Raw genomic sequence first — 18,932 nt, forward strand, 5'->3', positions numbered from 1 at the left:
ACAGTATGTAGAAAAACATCAAACGCAGAAAGTCTCTGTGTGTGAATGTGACCCAGCACGCTACAGTGTGTGTGTTATGTGATTCCCTACTCAGCGAAACCTACATGGATGTCGTTAACACACAGACTGGACCCGCTACCTTGGAGGGGTCTATGTTGGTAGTTGTCCTGTCTGTAGTAGAATGGACTAAAGGATTTAATCTAAATCGTTTTGTTTTGATGATCGGTGATTTAAAGAACGTACAAGATGTACCTTACTCATGTTTCCAACTTGTCACCTTCGAGAATGGACAAATAACCAGCATAGATAACTCCAAACTACATATTCTTTCTCACATTCTCTCCCTCACCCTTTCCTTTGCATTGGTGAGTGTGAGTGTGTTCTGGTCACAGCATGGGAAGTGTTCTCACCTCCATTCTCTGAGGCGTGGCCTCTCTCCAAGCCCTTGCTAACTGGCCTGTGTCACCCCTCACCTCCCTCTACCTCCTCCAGCTTCCTGGTCAGTTTCATGGTGGACGCCAGGGGCGGGTCCATGAGAGGAAGTCGTCACAATGGGATGCGCATTATTATCCCCCCCAGGAAGTGCACTGCGCCAACACGAATCACCTGTCGATTGGTCAAGAGGCACAAATTGGCAACTCCACCCCCAATGGTGGAGGGGGAGGGGCTTGCCAGCCGATTGGTGGAGGTGGGACCGGCTGGAGCGCAGTTCTTGGGGTAAGTTTGGGATTTGACTTTTGACCTGTTGCCGGGTGACTGACGTGCCTCTGCTTCTCTCCTCATCTCCATGAAAACCATCTATTTGTAGCGTGTGTTGGTTGAGGTGTGTGGTAGTTAATATTTTGTGTCTGGTGTATGATCGTACCCATGAAATGATATCTGATAGAAGCTTGTCGCTTACTACTCAATACCCCAACCACACACTTTCAGAGTTTGCTGCTGTAGCCTTGCTTGAGATGTGTAAATATATGTGCTTTAGCCATGTATAATGAGCTGGCATTTGTTAGTCAGATATATTGTTCACATGCTAGGTTGCAGTACAATAGTCATTCACTGAGAACTCTATTTAAAAGAAAACTGAGCTAGCTAGAGACAACTGAACCAGACTTAAAGTCTGCTGTGTCTCTTCTCCTCTGTCTTCTATGGCTGCGTGGACCTTACTCCACCCTAGTAAACTCCACCTCCCCAAACGCCTCCCTTCTCTTAGCGAGAGTGAGAGCATGGTGAGCCGCGTGCTGCAGCTCGGCCCCAAAGGAACTAAATTCGCTGGGTAGGACCGTCCTTCTAGAGGGGACACGAGGCTGTCCGTCCGCCACGCTAGAAACAGTTATACTATCATTATAACTGCCACCTCCATCCTTTTATGATTTGATTCCAATTTCTGGACATGTTCATTTAAGACTTTCTGTATTATTTCGACCCTGCAGCTTTCCGTTGATTCGGTTGGTCACTGAAAGGTGCCGATCATGTTGGCTGCTGTAACTGGACTGCGCTTTTGGAGGCATGAGTCCCTGGTCCTTAGCATCCCGCTCTCATGACTGTTATACTTTGACTCATCTTTAGATATAATGGATCGCATCAGCAAAATGAGAGGTTTTGGTCCCAAGTCTGGAGAAGGTATCTGCTGTTCATTCTGCCTCGTCAGAGGAAGAGTAGCATAAAGAAAAGGCTCACTGTCAGACTAACATTTGGACATTTGTTTGAAAATGCCAAAGGAATAGACAACATTTGCTTTACATGTTCTCATAATTAAAACAATTTTTAGATAAAAAGCCACATCTTCAAGAGTCTGTTCCTGTAGATCAGTGAATCTGGATCCTCGGGTACCTTCTCTGAGTCAGTAGATCTTACAGTGAGTTAAGGATATCAAAGCTCCCCTTCATGAAAGGACAGTTTTTATTCCTGTCCTCTCTCCTGCTTCTCTCTGGACCTGCTGCTCTCTCCATGCATTTTGAATGTCACATCACAATAAGCATCGGGAGAACTGTCTCCTCGAATAGCACAACACACATCCTGACATGGGACTTGTAGTCCATTTGGTTTGGCTATAGACTACTGTGTGCCACTTACTGACTACAAAATGCCATATTACGGATGGTGTCAGGTCATCATTTGATCATCATAAACTGAATGAGACACTTGAAATCATATATACTGAAATTCCCTGAATTAAAGCAGAATTGACCCCAACCTTGTTCCATACAATTATTTAACAGTATAATGTTGTCATATTCACTCAGCATCCGCTAACACCATTTCCATGTCAGCTGCCTTGCAGTCAGCCATTTTGGATCTTTATTCATTTTCTTGTGAATTCATCTGAAAAGGCCCCTATGTACTGTCTCCCTCCAGGCCAGTCATCGTGGAGATCCCCCATTTTGGCTCATTGCGGGGCCAGGAGCGCGAGTTGATCATGCTGAGAAGTGAGAATGGAGAGACATGGAAGGAACACCAGTATGATTATAAGACTGAAGACCTCAACCAGCTCCTGAATGGCATGGATGAAGGTAGGCTGGGAATCATCAATATTGAAATTTGCAGATGCAATAAAAACCATCAGAAATGCATGCATCAGCCATAGATACCCCAAAAAATTCATTAGAACTATTTGATGTATTTATCGTGACTCTCTGATTAAAATGAATGTGTGGAACTTGAATCCCCTGTAGAGCTTGACAGTTCAGCTGAGCTTGAGAAGAAGAGGATCTGCCGCATCATCACTAAGGATTTTCCACAGTACTTTGCCGTAGTGTCTAGGATAAAGCAGGAATCCAATCAGATGGGTCCAGAGGGAGGGACTCTGACCAGCAAGACCGTGTCATTGGTTCAGGCATCCTTCCCAGAGGGGGCGCTTACCAAGAAAATACGCGTCGGACTGCAGGTGTGTGTGTCCAGCATTATGACATATTTCTCTCCATTTCAGTGTCGACATCTCATCCTCTCTCTCTCTCTCTGCCTCCCTTCTGTCAGCCCTGGAATCCTCCACCTCACCTTCATCATTCTGCACTAATATCCTCCTTCTCCTCTGTCTCCAGGCCCAGCCGATTCCTGAATATACAGTGAAAACTATCCTGGGGAACCGGGCCACCTTCAGCCCCATCGTCACTGTGGAACCACGCAGGAGGAAGTTCCACAAGCCCATCACCATGACAATCCCCGTCCCGCCACTCTCAGGGGAAGGCGTCAGCAATGGATACAAGGGTGACTCCACCCCCTGCCTCCGCCTTCTCTGCAGCATCACAGGTACGCCATTTGCTGGTCCAGTCCAGCCAACCAAGCCTATCCTGAATGATCTGAGTGTGAAGTTTGTTCACATCATCTTGTGATATTATAGGTATTTTGGTATAGCCATAAGACCCATTCCAGATCTATACACACATTTGAATATTTCCTTTATGGTCCTAATCCGCAAAATGGTGTGTCTTCCCCATATAGGAGGTACCTCTCCAGCCCAGTGGGAAGACATCACAGGCACTACCCCTCTTACTTTCGTCAATGACTGTGTGTCATTCACCACCAACGTGTCAGCCAGGTAAAATACAATCTGACCTCAAAAACTACACACTGTGTCATTTTATTGAACAAATGTTTAATGGGATGCTCGCTTTTTTTATGCAAAACGGTCAAATTTATTGTTTCCCAATGTGTGTGTTCATGTTCCCTCCCAGCATGGCTGTGTGTTTACACAATGTCTTTACCATTGCTGTGTACTTTTACCTCATCAGGTTCTGGTTGGCAGACTGCCACCAGATCCCAGAGACGGTGGGTTTGGCCACCCAGCTGTACCGGGACCTGATCTGTGTTCCCTACATGGCCAAGTTTGTGGTGTTTGCCAAAATGAACGACCCTGTTGAATCCCGGCTGCGCTGCTTCTGCATGACGGATGACAAGGTGGACAAAACTCTAGAGCAGCAGGAGAACTTTGAGGAGGTGGCCAGGAGCAAGGATATTGAGGTAGCCTCAACCTTCACAAAACCTATATGCTGCTTTTGTTAAGCGTACTCTCTGCGCATGCTCCCATTATTGCAATGCATGATAAGGAAACACAAGGGGGAACCTTTCCATGCAAACAAAAAGGTTTATTTTTTAGGCATTAGTGTAGTTGTATCACACAAGATATCTGTGCTACAGAGGTAGGGTTGTGTGCCAGCTTGGTTCTGAATGTTGTGTGTTTGTCAGGTTCTGGAAGGCAGACCCATCTATGTGGATTGCTATGGTAACTTGGCCCCTCTGACCAAAGCTGGACAGCAGCTCATCCTGAACTTCTACGCATTCAAAGAGAACAGACTTCCCTTCTGTGTCAAGGTAATACAATCGTTACATATTCTTAATTGCATGTTCTTCCGAACAATTTGATGTGTGTTTTCTATGGCTTTGATCATCCGAATAATTATTTGATGTGCCCAATTTCCTGGTTATTGCACCATACCAAAAGCCCTAACAGGATGTAATTGTGTTATGAACATGAACAGTTGTATTGTCTATCAATAGGTCAGAGACAATAGTCAGGAGCCATGTGGACGTCTCAGTTTCCTGAAAGAGTGCAAGACTCCTAAGGGCTTCCCTCAAACAGCTGTGTGCAACCTCAACATCACTCTGCCGGCGCTGAAGAAGGTAAGACGTTGCCTCCACCTCCATCCCTGTGTCATCACCACGCCATACTCATGGTCAGGGGAGGTGTAGGGCAGTACTGTAAGATCTAAGGGGCTCAACTTGGCAGAGACAACTGCCAGAGTGTCTTTTATCTGTTTCAAAGCTTCCCTCAAGGTGTTGTTGTGGGCAGTTCTATCATCAAATCTGTCTTGATTTTGACCTGTTCATGCTTTGGCTGTAGGCTTTGCTGCACAAAGGGCCATGTGCTTTTTTTCCTCCAAATTGGTTCACTTGTGGTTTGCGTTTTCTTTCTGTGCTACTATTGCAGTACATGTTGGCTGTTGTGTCTGTGTGTTTCTGTGTGCTTTGGGGTTTTCTTTGCTGGCTGCTTTGCGGTGACTTCTCAGTCCTTGCTCTAAATCGCTTTTTTCACATCCTGATGTTTCTTTTCCCCGCTGTCCATTATGTTATTCGCCCGTTTCTGCAATGCATCTTGGGAACCAGGAAATGGAATCAGACCCAGAGGAAGAGGTAATTTGCCCCACCCATCACGGCTATGTGCTGCTGTAATGATCTGCTAGATGCTAGGCACGGGTACCTGGGGCCGCCCCTTCATACTCCACTGCTGCTGTAGGGTCAAACTAGCTTTGCCTGTTCTTCTCTTGCGCTGCTCCTTTTGAAACATTGAATGTAGAGATATGATTATACATTCAGTTGTTTTTAAGATCTAACTCTTCTTTAGAGTCCAATGTAATGTGAATATTGATTGCTTGTTTTGTTAAGGATATTTTTGATTCAAAGATGAATGGATCTGTTAAGTGTTTTTTAATTCTGATTTAACTAGTAACTTAAAGGAGCATTGTTCATTGGTACTACAAGGTATAGTATTACTTTCAATGGAAGAAAGTATGAAATAAATTGTGTTAAACTGGGCCCCAAGTATAAACACAATTAAAGTTGACATAATAAAAATACAATTTACTATACCCCTGGAACACTGCTGGCAGCAGCAAATTATTACTTCATATCATATTGATTGGGTTTAATGAACATGGAAGGTCAATTCAGCCCCAGTTTCTGTTAGGGAATCATAGTTTGTGTTGTTGTTATTGTTGCAGACTGAAAAACCCGAGCGACGTCACACCTTTGCATCTCTAGCCTTGCGTAAGCGCTACAGCTATCTGGCCGAGCCTGCGATGAGTGAGTGGGAATTTTCACTAACAAAATGATGACAATAATAAAATGCTTCTTTGAGGTGACTTTGAATTCTCGTGTAAAAATTATGAGTGAACGATGTAGGAATAATAGAAAGTACATATTTATGTGTGAAATATACATATTCTCACCCTACATAACCTGCACTTGTAAGTCCACATGCTTGTTCTTGACATGGTCCTATTTTGCATGGAATTGTTTTGGCATTTTATTGAGTCTTTTTAAGTTGCTGTGCTGTGCCTGCCCACATATTTTGCACACTGTATGGTTTCTCCAAAATTTATTTTGGTTCCTCCACTAAATATGATAGAATTTGCAACCTCACAATTTGTCAGTGACTGACTAATCTTATGTTCACATGCATATGCACATGTTGTCAAAGTGAAACTGTTACTCATTTGATTTGCACTCTTTTTGGCTTTATGATCATGCAGCATTTATTTTTGACCTAAATGCATGCCAAGTCACTATGTGACTTTGAGGTTCTGGAATTCACAAATTGTACACTTTAGCTACTTGTCACAAGGGTACCCAATCTTGCATGACATGCATATTATGGACCTAAAACCCTAGTGCTGAACCTGTGTTTTGCCATAATAGAAATTGCAGTAAAAGAAAACCGGAAGACCAAATCTTTGGGGAAGAATCGTTTCTATATTTAAGTGGAATTTCAGACCAAACAGATAAAAGGCACTTGATCAGACTGAGACAGCCAGAGGCAGATAATTGTAGCTCATCTGAAGTCAAAAGAGAGATTTTGTTATTCTGGGTTTGTGCATTTGTCTTGCCATTTTTTCTGTTTTGTCTGTCCTGTCTTTGTGTCTAGGTCACTGTGTTGTGTGAATGTGCTTCTTTGGGCTTTTTTCTGTTACGTTTCTTATCATTGATGGACCCTGGTTCACAATATACCACATCAATAGTTTTGGCTCCATTTTCACCCTCATATCCCATTTCAACACCTCATCAAGGTACTGTTCTTCTTCCTCCCTTGATAACAGAAGGCGTCACTGACCAATTCTTTTCCTCTGGTCTCTCTTGTTATGTTTTTTCTTCTCCAACCATTTTCTGTTGCATTTTCCGTTTGATTTTCATTTTGCTTATGTTCTGAAGAAGCAGTTGAGCGAAGCGCAACAAGAACACTGCCTGCTGGTTACCCTCACAAACCTGTCTTTTCAACAAGATCTTACCAGGCATGGTCGTCTGCTCCTGCTTCCGTCCCTGGCCAAGCAAGGTCCGGACTGGGGTCTCTCTCCACTTCACCGTCCCACCCGCCACCTGCTTCGCAACTGACGGCCATCTGGTCCCTCCCCACTTCCTCTCCCATCAAGTCCACCCTTGGAGTCTTGGCAACACCCCCAGTCCAATCAATTAGCGAAGTAGCTTCTCCTATCCGATCCTACAGAACAATGGCCTCCCCCATAAAGACTGTAGTTCAGCAGGCCCAGTACCCCACCCAAGTGTCGGCCAGCCTGATGTCTTCTGCTGGTCGAACTGGGACAGATCCTGTGTCTATTAAGGGACTTGCATCATCATTTACGTCAAGGACTCCCTCCATCCCAGGCACAGGATCTGTGCCTGATAGATCAGCTATGACAATGACCACCCCCACATCCCCCAAATCGACGGTGAACATGTATAACTCTAGCTTACCTTTCAAAACCGTCCTGGGCTCCACAGGGGCTTCATCCCTCTCATCTGTAAAAAGCATCTCTGGTCTGTCAGGAATCCGAACTTCCACAGATCCAATGATGACGTCCAAAGGAAAGCCTATCCAATCACTGTCCTCGCACTCCCAGCCCTCCGAGGTGCCAGCAATGAATGGATCGGTTTCCCCGATCAAATATTCCTCCAACTCCTCTACTCCCACCTCCCCATCATCCCGTCTCCTATCTGAGCGGAGCAACAGTCTCCAGGAGAGGATCCAGGCCACCACGCAGGCTGTCACCTGCAGTGTCAGTGCTGCCATAGACGAAGCAGAGAAGACCTTCACCTCCTGCTCAGGCTACGGCACGCTCAAATCCCTGTCATCTTCTCGTAGAACCAACACTGCTACTGGGTCTCTGAAAACCACCCCTCCCTCCCCTGTCCCAGTGTCCTCCAACACAATGACAGTGCCAGTTTACTCCCTACTGAATATCTCACCTGAGTCCCAGGTAAAAGTGCTTCCCAAAGTTGGACCGGGGTCACTTAAAATGGCCACAGCAGAATCTAGGAGCTCTACACAGTCTTCCACGTTGACCAGACCAAAAACACAGTTAAAGTCCCCTCCTTTTATCACCCCTCCAATAATCCACACAGCACCTACGTCCAACCACGAAATTCTAAAAGATGTGGCAGAAATGAAGGAGGATCTGATAAGAATGACTGCCATCCTCCAGATTGATACCAGGATGGCAGCTAAAACCATCCAGACCTCTCAGTCTCCTAAACAGACTAAGCTAGACGATGTTGAGCCATTTAGTCTTGTTGAGAAAGTTAAAGAGGACTTAGTTAAAGTTAGTGAGATTTTACAGAAGGACGCCCAGACTGAGAGTAAGGTTTCTGTTAACGAGAGGCCCTCAGAGGATGAATGGGTGGAGTTTTCGAAAGATGAACTACAAGAGGCACTGAAAAGTGCAGCAGAATATAACTCTTCTCCTGACACAAATGCCCTCCCATTTAGGCCCCAGTCCATGCCAAATAAAGATTTTGATTTAGCCAAAGTAGTCGACTATTTAGCAAATGACATTGGTGCTAGTTCTCTTTCTAAAATGGCGGAAATGAAGTCCAAATACGAGGAGGCTAGAATTGAAGGGGAGGAAAAACAGAAACGTGCCCTCAAACCTGAGCACAAGCTCAAAATGCCGCCTACAGGAATGCGCACTTCTCCCTCTGAGAAGGACTTATGCAAACTGGCAGAGGGTTATCATGGCACAGATGCAATCTTAGAATCGCCTGAGGACTTTTCTCATGAACAGGACAAGAGCCCTCTTTCTGACAGTGGCTTTGAGACCAGGAGTGAGAAGACCCCATCGGCCCCTCAAAGCGCTGAGAGCACGGGACCTAAACCCCTCTTTACCGAGTCCCCCATCCCTCCCTGTATCACAGAGACTAGGACAGAGGTAGTCCACATCAGGAGCTACGAGCACCCAGATGAGGTCTGTGAACCCATCATGGAGGAAGCAGCAGCAGCCACAAGCCTGGAACCAGAGGTAGCCTCTGGAGCCAGTTCCAAATCATTCCAGATGAAACTGTCTGAGGAGGATGCTGTTGTGAGCAAAAGTATGCGTTTGAAAGAGGAGACGCACATTACCACCACAACCAGGATGGTCTATCATAAACCTCAGCTAACCGAGGCAGGTGTTGAGAGGATAGAGGAAACAATGTCTGTAAGGGACATTATGAAAGCCTTCCAGTCAGGCAGAGACCCCTCCAAGGAGCTAGCAGGCCTGTTTGAACACAAAGCTGGCCAAGACTCCATCAAAGGAGATGAGCTCACACCTAGGTTCCTTGACAAAGATACTAAACAAAAGCCCAAAGTGGAGAGAATTATAGAGGTTCACATTGAAAAAGGCAACACCAAAGAACCGACTGAGGTCATCATTAGGGAAACCAAGAAACATCCAGATCTGTTCATCTACAAGGGAGACCGGGGAATCAAAGAACTGCCAAATTACGACGAGGCACAACAGGAAGAGGAGGAGCTTACTGCCGAGGAAACCCTGCCCTCCTTCCTGGAATCGTCTAGAGTAAATACCCCGGTCTCACAGGAAGAGGACAGCCGTCCAAGCTCCGCCCAGCTTATGGCGGATGACTCCTACAAAGCATTGAAACTGCTGAGTCAACATTCCATAGAATACTGTGACGATGAGCTGTCAGAGCTAAGAGGAGAATCATACAGGTTTGCTGAGAAAATGCTCCTGTCTGAGAAACTGGACGTGTCGCACTCTGATGCCGAGGATTCATCGGCTGGTGACCATGCAACGTTAAAGGAGACGCAAGGGGTGGAGAGTGGACATAGACCTCAGAAAGAATTTGTTGTGAAGTCAACTTCCAAAGATTCAGCATCAAAGTCAGGTAAATTCTCCCACAGGGATGACGAGTCACAGTTTGACAAAGTGACCGTGTTGCATTACTCCACAGAGCCTGGTAGCCCTAAACATGCAGTGTGGATGCGCTTCACAGAAGATAAACAGGACAGAAGCAGAGAGAAACTCCTCTATGAGGACCGTGTAGACCAAACAGTCAAAGAAGCGGAAGAAAAGCTGAGTGAGGTCTCGCAATTTTTCCGTGACAAAACAGAGAAACTCAATGACGAGCTGCAGTCACCAGAGAAAAAGCCAGGCAAGAGGGACCCTCCCAGAGAAACACGCTCCGGACCCAGCTCCACATGCAGCAGCCCGGAGAGATCCCAGCAGAAAGCCAAGACTGGGGCTGGTGACTGGGGGACAAGCAAGCTCAGGGAGCCCTCTACGGGCAAACTGTTCGGGAGCGCCGAAGCTGAGAAGAAAAGCTCTAGTCTGCCCAATAGTCCTGAAAGAAGTGTGCTCTCTGGCCACAGTGAGGAGAAAGTCCATCAGCAGACCAAGGCAAGACAATCAGAACCACCTCCACTTGTAGCTGAGAAGAACACCAACAAAGTGAGCTCTGTCAGGATGAAATTTGAATCTGGGGTCCATAACCAAAAAAGCCCTCCGCCGGTACAGCCAAAACCCTCTGTCAGAAAACTTCAAGAGAGCAAACTGCCAGTGTATCAGCTGTTCACTGGAGAAAAGAATGCCAAAGGGTCAGAGGACAAAGATGAAGGAAGTCCTCAAAAAGTCCCAGAGAAAGGGCCTGCTATGGATATAATTGAATCGATACCATGTGCCCTGAAATTGGCTGGAGACAAACAGTCAAACAAAAACATTCCAGGATCTACACATCAGAAACCCCTCCATGCTGAAACATTTCAAAAAACAGAAATGGATCAAGAGAAAGTAGCTTCTGTTCTTAAGGATGGAAATGGAAGTGCTAAAAGTCAAAAGATCCTTACATCTCCCAAACTTTTTGCCAAAAAGGAAAATGGCAGTGACGCTGATAGAACGCCAGTCACAAAAAGCGTGCCCCCCTCCAAGGAAGTGATATCAAGTCCCTCAACAAAAACTGAGATCATTTCCAAAGAGAGCAATGAAACACTAAACAAAAACACAAGGAAAAAAACAGAATCTCAAATCCCTGTTAGGGCCATGTCCAGCCCCTTTGAAAATGAGAATATAAAGGCCCAACTGGAACCAGCCACCAAGCCGTCCCAGATACCCACTCTAAGTAAGAACAGAATACATATCACCCCAGAGACTAGCCCTACTAAAACAGAAGAGCTAACAAACAAAACTCTTGAAGTTTTAGATAACGCATTGAAAGACTCTAACTCAAATACTGTGCTAGAGAAACTAACATCCCCAGTCCTCAATACAAACAGGGAGAACTTCAAGGGCATTAAAACATTGCCTGTCTATGTGAGTGTTCAAGTAGGCAGGCAAGGTGAAAGGGAAGCTAAGGGAGCCTTGCACTCAGTCAAACAGAAGTCCTCGTCAGCCTTGAGTCCCATCAGTCCAGATGACGACACGTTAGAACAGGTGTCCTTCATAGACAGCTCAGGTAAAAGCCCCATCACCCCCGAAACCCCCAGCTCAGAGGAAGTCAGCTATGAACTGACCTCCAGGACTCCGGACTCCTTCATGGCCTTCATGCCAGGGAACCCCAGTCCCATCCCTGAGGGGTCCGAGGAGTCTGAGGACTCCGACCAAGGTAAGGCTTTCTCCTTCAAAGAAGCCCCTCCTGAAAGACTCAAGGTCAAGAGGTCAGCTGACCTCTCCAATGGTAACCACGAGGCTGTGCAGACGCCCAAAGATAAAGGTGTTGCGTATATAGAGTTCCCCCCTCCTCCCCCGTTAGACTCAGAGCAGTCGGACCCAGAGAGGAAAGGTTCCTGTGCTTCGTCAGAGGCAGAGACAGAGATGATGGAGGTCAACCTACAGGAAGAGCGTGAGAAGCGCTTCCTGACAGAGCCCATCATCAGGGTCCAGCCCCCATCCCCTGTCCCCCCAGGAGCAGACGACAGTGATTCTAGTGAGGAAGAGTCTGTCTTCCAGCCAATCGCCTTTAAGAAATACACTTTTAAAGTCCCTGAGGAGCAGGAGCAACAGGAACAGAAAGGTTCCAAGCCTAAAAAACACGACAAGAACGGGAACCAAAAAGAGCCGGAAACAAACGGAAGTCTCAATGGATCAAATGGTTCCAACGGCAAAGCAGAGGATAACGAATATGAACAGAATGGAAACGACCAATCGTTAACAGACTGTTCCATCGCCACCACAGCGGAGTTCTCTCATGACACAGACGCAACAGAGATCGATTCCCTCGATGGTTACGACCTCCAAGACGAGGACGACGGCCTGTGCGAGCAGCAGGACTGTAAGACCTTTGGTCTGCCTGAGAGCAGGAGAGACGTGTGGGCTTCAGAGAGCCTCATGAGGTCTTGTGATCGCTCCTTTACCCAGACCAAACTGGAGGTCATAGAGGAAGAGAACATGCCAGTCGAGGAATGCAAAAGGGCCAGGTCAAAAAGTGACCCATCTGATAGTGGACAAAATGGGGAACAAAAGCTCTCAGATAAAGATGGGTTCAATGATACCTACTTCAGTTACAAACTAGAAGAGGAGTTTAACTCCCCTTTTAAAACTGTGGCCACTAAAGGCCTGGACTTTGATCCGTGGCCCAGCAAAGGAGAGGAGAACGAGGATGTTGTTGATGCCGGAATGAGAGACGATGAGCCAAAGCCTTTTGGTCTGGCAGTAGATGACAGGTCGCCAGCCACAACCCCCGACACAACCCCAGCCAGAACCCCGACAGATGATAGCACGCCGACTAGTGAACCTAACCCTTTCCCCTTCCATGAAGGGAAGATGTTTGAGATGACTCGCAGTGGTGCAATTGACATGAGCAAGAGGGATATGGTTGAAGAGAGGCTGCAATTTTTTCAGATTGGTGAGCATAACCAACCAGAGGGGAGGTCAGGGGTTAAAGCACCGTGTGTAGTCACAACACCAACACTGAGGTATCAGGTTAACCCAGACACCCCAGTAGACACCAGAACTGCCCACCATGTTCCCATTCAGACGACCACTGTCTGCTTGGACAGGTCAAATGGTGTCAATAAGGACACATCCACTTTTCAAGTCTCAAACGCTGACTCTAAATTTTCCACTTTCAAAATTGGCTTCAAGTCACCCTCTGATAACTCTAATAACACTAGAAAGGACTCCAATGATTCTGATTCCAATAGAATGGTAGTCACTTTAGATAATTATAATACCATAACAACAGCCACCTCAGATTATACAAATTCTAGAACATGTTTTGCTTCATATGATTATTATTCAAGAGTCCCAGTAATACCAGACAAGAGAGAGCTAGATTGGAGTGAGGAAAGGCAGACTTACCAAAGCAGACAGTTTGCAGACACACAACCGAATAGATATTCCCATAGTGGGAGCAGCAATAACAATAGTAACCTTGAATCCCCTGAACATGCTAACTTCATGCAGACAGGCAGCATAGTGTTCGACTTGTTATCATCGTCTGAACCCACTCTTCAGCAGGTCAGCAGAGTTGAAGCTGCCTTTAGCAGGTTAGAGGAGAACCTCAAAGAAAGCAACGCCCACATCACAGCAATAAAAAATACTGAATCCAAGAAAGTGAAGGTCAAAATATGCAAGTCCAGGTTACCAGTTAAAGCACTTAATACCAAGCTATGCAGAGAAACGCACGTGAGAAAGCAGATACCAACACCGACAGTTCATAAAAATGTAATTATGAAACGTTTTGATCCTTTTGAAGAAATAAAACCTAAATCTAGAATCCCGATGATGAAGGTAAAAAAATATCAGAAGGAGACTTTTATCAGATCTCCCCCTAAAGTTAACAAGAGAAGTAAACCACCCCCGGTACCTGCTAGATTACCTCAAACCAGGTCCAGTTTATGGTCCAGCACTGCTTCAATTATCAACAATGCCAAACAGATTACCACTCAGGTTAGAGGCCAATCCTCTAATAAAACAAAACGTAGTAGCCAATCAGGAAAACCCCTGGACCCCGTTACCAAGGAAGACCCACATACACAGGCCAAATTGACCCATGGAGATGAAGACAGCAGCAGCACATCCAGGAACACATCGTTGTCAGACGCCTCACAGTCCTCCTATACTGCTTCCACCACTACCACCACCACCACCACCAGCACCACCACCACCACACCCAGGTCTGCTAGAGACGTGAGAGCTCAGGTTGAGCAGTCCGACAGAGAGTGGAGGATGAGGAGAAGGAGGAAGAGTAGGCGGACTGGAGGGAAGGAGAAGGAGGAAGGCAGTCAGGTTGCTGGGCCAGTCATGGCTCTCGTCACGGAGATCAAGCCTAGTTTGTAAAACTTTACCACTTGTTGATGGCTTATTCTGATAAGAGTGCATGTAGCCGTTGTGATTGGATGCCTGTGGCGTGACTCTCCTGTAGCTTGTCCACTTCCTGTCATTCTTGTCATTTCTGTCCTGTGATGTCTGGTCAGACCTATATACCTACAGTACCTAGTAAGATATCATCTGTGCTGTAGTTGGGTTGTGAAGCATGCTAGAGAGGGGGAAAGTGATATGTAAAGGCTGTCTTGTGTCAGTGTTCTAATTTTAAGTTTAGTGTCTTGGTAGGTTGAAGGGTCTCTTAAAACTGCGTGCAAGTGAAAACCAAGTGCAAGGGAGAAAAGACAGAAAAATCAGATGAGGCAACTTCTGTTTTTTTTTTACTTTACTTACATTACATTATTGTGATGTTATTATAGAAGGAATCAAAATCCCTAGATAAAGTTAAAAGGGTCTGTATTAACAGGTTGTGTATTGCCCCTAGCCCTCAAGGTAGACCTAGGCCCACAGGTTTCACACGCATGGAAAATGGCCTTGAACACCACACCTCATACAGTAGTTTTAGAACATGTGAAACGTGATCATCTCTTTCTGTTTTCCTGTGTTTGTTTTGTATCTCGTGGATCTTTTCTTGTGAGAGTAAAGGCTTGCTTGCCTGGTAGATTATTAGTGGGTGACCTATATATTTAAAACTCACCGACTCTAACCTTTACTACTACTACTACTACTCGATAACAACATACTAGTCTGTTTTTTCAGTAAATTTTCTGGACATTATATTCCCAAGATTCCATATTCTATCATCAATATTCTATAATAGTCTGTCTGTGATTTTATTAGGCACAAATTGTACAACAGCCACATAAATCCTAGCGTTTCAAAATTGATTCCAAAATGCTTTATTCAATAGCGTTTTCAATTATATCCCTTCCTATGGATTGGATCGCCTCAGTCTGAATCAGTGGGGATACGTTGGCCAGAAGAGTTGTTTATTAAGTCTCTTGTCATCTTGAATACACTGGCAGTGGTTTTGAGATGCTAATCTTCTGAACCCTTACCCCACCCCAGGCCCCCAGAGTCCCTGTGAAAGAACAGACCTGCGCATGGCCATAGTGGCAGATCACCTGGGTCTGAGCTGGACTGGTGAGTAAGCACTGAGACATCGTCATCTAGTGTATGTTGGTGGAATAACTGCTTGCGTAAGACAAGACGCAGTGTCATCAGATTTTACATTAAACCGTGAAACAAATATCACACTCAAACGCCTTGAATATCGGAAGTCTATATTATTCATTGACATAGGGTTAGAAATGAGTCATTGTGTGTCTAGTGCCTGAGTGTCTGGTGTGTTGTGGGGTTGGTGAGGTTATTATGTGATGGAAGGGAGTGCCATCTGCAGTGTGCACCGCCCTCTGTGCCTGCACTGCAGTACCACTTGCCTGCCTGTGTGTGTGTGTGTGTGTGCGTGTGTGTAAGGACTGAGAGGAGAAGGAGGGAGAAGCGACTAATCCATATTTCATGTGTTGTTGCAGAGCTGGCCAGGGAAATGGATTTCTCTGTGGATGAGATCAATCACATTCGGGTGGAAAATCCCAACTCTCTGACAGCTCAGAGCTTCATGCTTTTAAAGAAATGGGTTAGCCGAGACGGTAAAAATGCCACAAGTAGGTATCCTTTACCCCTCCCATCAGACATAATCATATAGCCTTCAGTATTGTCCCTTAATGAAAATAGAGAACAAAACGACACAAATGTAATTAATCCATTTGTTCACAGCAGCATTCTATACTGACAAAACATTTAGACTATTGCGTGATAATGTATGTGTTCACAGTTTTCCCTCTCCCTTTCTTCTTCTTCGTAGCGGATGCCTTAACCGCAGTGCTGACAAAGATCAATCGTCTGGATATTGTGACATTGCTGGAAGGGCCAATATTTGACTATGGTAACATTTCAGGCACACGGTGTTTTGCAGATGATAACGCAGTATTCCTGGATCAGTCTGATGGTAAAGTGTAGCCCCATATAGCTGACCTCTGTCTATCTCTTTACTTCTCTCTCTCATTTAAACATACTACTGTTTACAAATACAGAACCTACTCAACGAATTGTTCAGTAGCACCTGTTAGTCAATCTGGAAATATGATTCAATTGGTGATGGTAACACAGCCCCTGGAACTTCTAGGCTTAATCAAAGTCACCATGTGATTGGCCAGGGGCGTTTATTTGAGTATAACTGCAGTTTTTGTGACTGTATTCATGTGTAGAGTATACAAGGCATGGTGCTTCAGCAATGCTAACCTTGCTTGAATCAAAACTCTAGCCCATCTGAAACAATTACATTATTTTAATTCAAATACAAATATCTTTGTTATTTCAGATGGGTTAAAGTGGTTACTGATTTGGTTCCATAATAGTTATGTTCATGTGTATACAGCAGATTTTATTTTTTGATATAAAATGCTGATTAAATCCCTTTCACAGTCGACACATGACAACATAATTACTATAACCAAAATGTTATAATAGCATGTTTGCTGTTGGCAGAATGGCTTAATATTCTCTCTTAAAATAAAGTTTACATAAGCAAGCCACTAACATTCAGATAGCTTAAATATATGTTCAGCTATCACTGACACTCACGACAGTCAACCCCAGTGACAGCCATGTCAGTGATAGCCAATCACATATTGGGCTGTGTTGTGCTTTTGATAGCATGGCTGGCTTTGAATAACTATTGCTTGTCTTACTGCTGTATGTTAGGCCTGCTTTAGCCTGGTGCACCTCTGAATCCTCTGAGTCCTCCTGCAGTAAATGGCTCAGCAGTCTCTTCTGTCTTCAGTGCTGTACCTAGCCCCTCTCTTCATGTTGTAGTTAGCACTGCAGCTAGCTTCTTCTGCTACCACCAGACCTACTGGCTTTTTCTCACTCTCCCCTTCCTAACAAGCTATCTGGCAAATTGCAAAAAAAAAACATAATAACCAACTAATTTTGACCTGGCTAACAATGCTCTGGCTCTCGCCTGGCCTTTGGCTCCAGCTTTCTCCTTTAGGCATTCCATCTTCAACCCAATTACATATTGTTGTGTGTTTTCATTGCTAACCATATAATGCCATCTAAATCATTCTGTTTCAGACCTCCTTATATTTACCTTCTTGTCGAAATCTTGTCTGTTTAATACTCATTGTTTTTCTCTTTTCTGTCTTCCTCCCCCTGTGGTAAACGTTAATCCCAAAGTATCCTCCTTAGATCTGGATCTGGCCCCTTCCTCTCCTATTCCTCCCCCTCTATTCCCTGCTGGCTTCCCCCCTCACTTCTATCCCAACCCCTCTGTTCCTGAACTGTAAATCTAGATTCCTATTGCCTCACTGCTCTGCTCATAAAACCTACATAGAGATAATGCTTTCTTAGACGATAATTCAATAAATGAATTGATCCGGCATTCCAACATTGGTTTTAAACTTGAGATCCCTAATTTAATGTTGTTTGTGGGGCTGAGGCTGAAAGCTTTGGGACCTGCCTGCCCTGCATCTTTAAGTGCCGGATATCAAACTAGCTGTTTCTATGGCTGTTTCATTTCTTAGCACTGTTTGCACTTTCCAGAGTTTCATTTTGCACAATGTCAAGTCATTATCATTATCTCTCCAACCCGGACATGATCAGTTGTTCCTGTGTTTTCCTGTGGCCAAGCCCACATTTCCACAATTGTGTGTGCTTGTTTGTGTGTGTTTGTGTCACAGCCAGCTCCATCTCAGCCACCACACCTGTATGTGACCCTCTATCCAGGTTACCACAACATAGAGCTGGAGTTGCAGACCCCCACAGAGCTGAGCTATGAGCCCCCCACCCCGCTTCGCCACCATGACTTCTTTAGGCAGGATAGCCTAGACTCCCCGACCAAAACCCCAGCTAGACCCAGTGACCTCACCCTAAACCAGACCACCAGCGACCCCCCGGCCCAAGGCCCCTGTGCCCAACCCCCCACTGTGGTGGAGGAGGACACCTCCCTAGACAACAGAAGGGACCTGGGGTCCTGGGGGCCTGAGGCATCCACTGGAGAGGATACAGGGGTGAGCCGTGAGTCTGTGGTGTGTGACGAGCCCCGGGATAGTGAGGAAGCAAGTAGGGCTCCGGAGCAGGCTGCCCAGGCAGAGCCCACCCATCAGGGCCAGGGTGAGGAGATTGAGAAGGAAATAAAGGACCAGGGTCTTCCTGTAGGGGGGCCCTGCCTGTCCTCTGGCCCAGCCCCAGACACCTCTGACTGGAAGGAAAAGGCAAAGGAGGCTGGGCTGTCTGGTTCTACGCTGGTGGTGGTGGAGGAGGAGGAGAAGGAGGAGGAGGAGGAGATGACCCAGGAGAGACTGCTGTCCATACTGGAAGAAATCAAGCTGGAAGAGGGCTCAGAGGAAGAGGAGATGACGGAGGAGAGGCTGAACGCCATCCTTTCCCAGGTGCAGCAGGCAGAAAAAGATATGTGTTCAATTCCAGGTTGGCGCAGTGATGCATCCAGTAACAACATGGAAGCGCCCACCCCAGGAAGGACGCCGGGGGCTGAGGGCCCCGAGAGGAGGTAGGAACCAAGGCTGGAGTTAGAGTTGTATGTGTGCATGCATTTGTATGTGTCTGTATATGAATGGTTACAACACAGATCTTTCTCTGGCTTCCAAACACACTGACAGCAGTCCTCTCCTCCCG

General features: G+C 45.8%; 2 protein-coding genes across 12 annotated transcripts in view; both read left to right on the forward strand.

The window, feature by feature from the left end:
* ank3b (ankyrin 3b) overlaps nucleotides 1–18,932 on the forward strand; it is a 91,120-nt gene that overhangs the window by 67,941 nt on the left and 4,247 nt on the right. For 5 of the 11 annotated variants that reach the window (XM_084670994.1, XM_084670995.1, XM_084670993.1 and 2 more), the window contains 14 exons: nucleotides 493–717; nucleotides 2,353–2,507; nucleotides 2,670–2,881; nucleotides 3,036–3,243; nucleotides 3,436–3,532; nucleotides 3,726–3,954; nucleotides 4,180–4,305; nucleotides 4,492–4,614; nucleotides 5,098–5,124; nucleotides 5,712–5,793; nucleotides 15,306–15,380; nucleotides 15,770–15,901; nucleotides 16,102–16,245; nucleotides 18,024–18,807. In XM_084670994.1, the coding sequence (XP_084527120.1) occupies nucleotides 493–717; nucleotides 2,353–2,507; nucleotides 2,670–2,881; nucleotides 3,036–3,243; nucleotides 3,436–3,532; nucleotides 3,726–3,954; nucleotides 4,180–4,305; nucleotides 4,492–4,614; nucleotides 5,098–5,124; nucleotides 5,712–5,793; nucleotides 15,306–15,380; nucleotides 15,770–15,901; nucleotides 16,102–16,245; nucleotides 18,024–18,807 (2,619 nt within the window). Of the gene's footprint in view, nucleotides 1–492; nucleotides 718–2,352; nucleotides 2,508–2,669; nucleotides 2,882–3,035; nucleotides 3,244–3,435; nucleotides 3,533–3,725; nucleotides 3,955–4,179; nucleotides 4,306–4,491; nucleotides 4,615–5,097; nucleotides 5,125–5,711; nucleotides 5,794–6,918; nucleotides 12,817–15,305; nucleotides 15,381–15,769; nucleotides 15,902–16,101; nucleotides 16,246–18,023; nucleotides 18,808–18,932 lie in introns of all 11 variants that reach the window. The other 6 variants (XM_084671002.1, XM_084671001.1, XM_084670996.1 and 3 more) reach the window with 4 other exon arrangements.
* LOC146259734 (uncharacterized) lies at nucleotides 13,004–15,250 on the forward strand. The gene has a single exon (XM_084671004.1). It carries the CDS (start codon nucleotides 13,371–13,373, stop codon nucleotides 14,250–14,252), a length of 882 nt encoding a protein of 293 aa, XP_084527130.1. The 5' UTR covers nucleotides 13,004–13,370; the 3' UTR covers nucleotides 14,253–15,250.

The sequence above is a fragment of the Hypomesus nipponensis genome, chromosome 13 (genome assembly GCF_054491055.1).
Source record: "Hypomesus nipponensis isolate SF chromosome 13, ASM5449105v1, whole genome shotgun sequence".
Lineage (NCBI taxonomy): Eukaryota > Metazoa > Chordata > Actinopteri > Osmeriformes > Osmeridae > Hypomesus > Hypomesus nipponensis.

Bases quoted from the DNA above. Each gene is read 5' to 3' on its own strand.
- LOC146259734 (XM_084671004.1), top strand. From the start codon at position 13,371: ATGCAGACAGGCAGCATAGTGTTCGACTTGTTATCATCGTCTGAACCC.